This window comes from Limulus polyphemus, unplaced genomic scaffold (assembly GCF_000517525.1).
Source record: "Limulus polyphemus unplaced genomic scaffold, Limulus_polyphemus-2.1.2 Scaffold9666, whole genome shotgun sequence".
Classification (NCBI taxonomy): Eukaryota; Metazoa; Arthropoda; class Merostomata; order Xiphosura; family Limulidae; genus Limulus; species Limulus polyphemus.
In genome coordinates this window covers 328-3562 of record NW_013675276.1, presented here as the reverse complement: position 1 = coordinate 3562, position 3235 = coordinate 328, and the positions used below count along the sequence as shown (strand labels likewise).

At 33.4% G+C, this 3235-nt stretch overlaps 1 protein-coding gene across 1 annotated transcript in view; it reads left to right on the top strand.

Annotated features, from left to right (window-relative positions):
• Positions 1-2820, top strand: part of LOC106476031 (regulator of G-protein signaling 7-like) — a gene marked incomplete at its 3' end in the record, with an annotated part of 17501 nt that extends 14681 nt beyond the window's left edge. Inside the window, exons 7-8 of the mRNA XM_022380014.1 lie at positions 1409-1520; positions 2728-2820. Of these exons, the coding sequence (XP_022235722.1) occupies positions 1409-1520; positions 2728-2820 (205 nt within the window). The remainder of the gene's footprint in view (positions 1-1408; positions 1521-2727) is intronic.
• Between the last annotated feature and the right edge of the window lie 415 nt (positions 2821-3235).

Below are 3235 nucleotides of genomic sequence, written 5' to 3'. Positions count from 1 at the left end.
CCAACACACTAACTTACAGTAAGTTTATCACTCTGTGTGTTGTCTATAACCAACACACTACTAACAGTGTTCTCGCTTTTGATATATTTGGTTAGGCTTTTATAACTCCCGTGTAGACTTATCAAAACCACTTAGAAAACAAAATTAACATTAATTTACAATCGAAGCAACAGTGTCTTGGCAATGTACAAGTATTAAACTATTAGTTAAATTTTTAAACATATTGTTTTCGAAACAATATGCGTCGATATCGTGAGTTGAAGTTATATGAATAATTATAAAACTAGTTTAAAAATAATTAATATTTTGGTTTCTGTGCATTTCCACTCACTTCCCCTACCATCTGTTCCGTTTATCTGAATGTCAATATGCAAGTTTTTTTGCCCCCCAGTGGCCTAGCGGTATGTCTGCGGACTTACAACGCTAGAAACCGGGTTTCGATACCCGTGGTGAGCAGAGCACAGATAGCCCTTGTGTAGCTTTGTGCATAATTAAAAACAAACAAATAAAAACAAGCAAGTTTTTTATTAAGTGTGATTCTTTTACTCCTTTTGGAAAATATTACAAATCACGTGATTACTTTTAAACGACATTTTGGAGCTGGCGCCCTCTGTTGTGGTATTATTTGACTCGGAGAGATATTAACAATTGTTAATTTTTAATGCACATAGCCTACCTAGATGGCTTTCCTTGAGTTGATGCAAGTATTCACAACTTTGACTTAAGAATTTTCTCTGCATTTTACAATAAAGTCTTGTTGTCATTTTTGTGCGGATAGATAGATACTTCTCAGTAGTAAAAACTTAACGGTTTGAAGTTTCATTTTTCTGTTGCAACGTATTAGCGGTAAGCTCCTACAGTAATACATAATGCTATATTGTACTGTATTAGCGGTAAGCTCCTACAGCAATACATAATGTTATATTGTACTGTATTAGCGGTAAGCTCCTACAGCAATACATAATGTTATATTGTACTGTATTAGCGGTAAGCTCCTACAGTAATACATAATGTTATATTGTGCTGTGTTAGCGGTAAGCTCCTACAATAATACATAATGCTGTATTGTACTGTATTAGTGGTAAGCTGCTACACTAATACATAATGTTATATTGTACTTTATTAGCGGTAAGCTTCTACAGCATTACATAATGCTATATTGTACTTTATTAGCGGTAAGCTCCTACACTAATACATAGTGTTATATTGTACCGTATTAGCGGTAAACTCCTACACTAATACATAATGTTATATTGTACTGTATTAGCGGTAAGCTCCTACACTAATACATAATGTTATATTGTACTGTATTAGCGGTAAGCTCCTACACTAATACATAATGTTATATTGTACTGTATTAACGGTAAGCTCCTACACTAATACATAATGTTATATTGTATTCTATCAGTGAGTTCCTGGCACCAGATGCTAACTTTCCTATTAACATCGATTCCAAAAGCTATGAGCTTACCAAGAAGAACATGGAAACCCCTGATAGGTGGACTTTTGACGAGGCTGCTGTAAGTACTGAACGTTTAGTTCCATATAAAAAAAACTTAGTGTTATTCTAAAATTCGAGAAACATGAAAATGTTTTTTTTTTACCCTGTAAATTGCTTTTATTGTGTTTTTTTCTTCTTCTTCTTTGGAACTGGCAGGTTTCTCGCGGACTTGTTAAGTGTATTATTTTGTTCGTATATTTTACTGCTGTGTCCACCGCGTGGAATCGAACCTCAGGTTTTATCGTTGTATGTTACTTCTAGAGAAAAAAATTATGAGTTTAAGCATGGGACACTCAATTGTCTATGAAACAGCGAAATTTTGAATTCGACCACAGTGATGGTTTATTTAAAAACAAATTTGTAGATTCAGTTCATTTTATAGTCGATCAAGAGATAATGATAACTTCGATTAAATTCATATTCTTGTTTATCTCATGTCATAACTAATTCAGTATTAAATAACCAAGATGGGCGTAGCCTAGTGATTAACGTGCCGGACTGTGAATCCCATTGTCCACGGCTCAAGTCCCGCTGTTTGAGACCATGGATTTTTATAAACTGCAATACTGCCAAGTATTCTTTCAGTTTAAAATGAGGGTTGACTAGTGCAGATAGTCCTTGCCCAGAGTTATGACAGATTTGTTTTCCTTTCACCAAAGGTAGAACATAAAATACAATTCATGATGTATCATCCTAACATGTTCTTTGATTCGCCCTCTGCTGTAGACTTTAGTATGGTTGTTTACTGTTAACCATAAAGCTACACACAATGGACTATCTGTGTTGTGCCCACCATGGGTATCGAAACCAAGTTTTTAGCGTAATAAGCCTTCAGACTGTAGGTTCTATAATTATTCACATACCCAAATTAATTTGAATTATTAATATTAAGTGAAAAACTTCACAAGTTTTAAGTCCTTGATTAGCTTTGTGGGGTATCCGAAATAAAAGAAATAACCTTTTAAGTTAGTAAGGCGAACGCGAACGTTATTCTACGTTTTGGAGGACAACATTTGTTCAAGGGCTTAATTGTATTAGTCATTATTATATGTTACCTCAAAAGTATACTGTTGGTTTTCGAATGAGGGAAGATAAAGAATTGTGTTGTTGTTGTTTTCACTACTAATTCGGGTATATCCGAAATATCTAAAGTTGTTTCGAAATGTTGAATTGAAATGTAATCCTTGATATTTAGAACCCCAAAATTACCTCTTTGCGTTTTGTAGGCGCACTTATACCATTTAATGAAAAACGACAGTTACCAAAGGTATCTTCGCTCAGATATGTACAAGGAGTATCTTAATGGCACGAAGAAAAAGGTGGGTTCTTGTTTATTTAATATAGGCCTAATTTTAATGACGTGTAATGATCACTTTTTACGTAGATATATAAGGTCTGTTGTAAGTTATATTCACAAAGTTTTTAATTTAGAAGGAAACTCTGTGTACGAGATTTATTTCAGTATTCCCATATGGTATATAATTCTACATCATTATAGTACCAAATGGGAATATTTGTTGTCATTGAATATTGTTTTTATCGATTATCTCTTAAAATTTTGAGAAAAAAAATAATACAAGAAATTCTGCAACAAGAGAACTCGTAAAGTATTAAACCTAACTAGTCAAGCTACTAATAACTAACAACCAGAGAATAAAGTACTTATTGGTCAACGTTACTCGAATAAATATGCAATGAATATCTTATTACATGACGCGAATAAACACTTCAGTA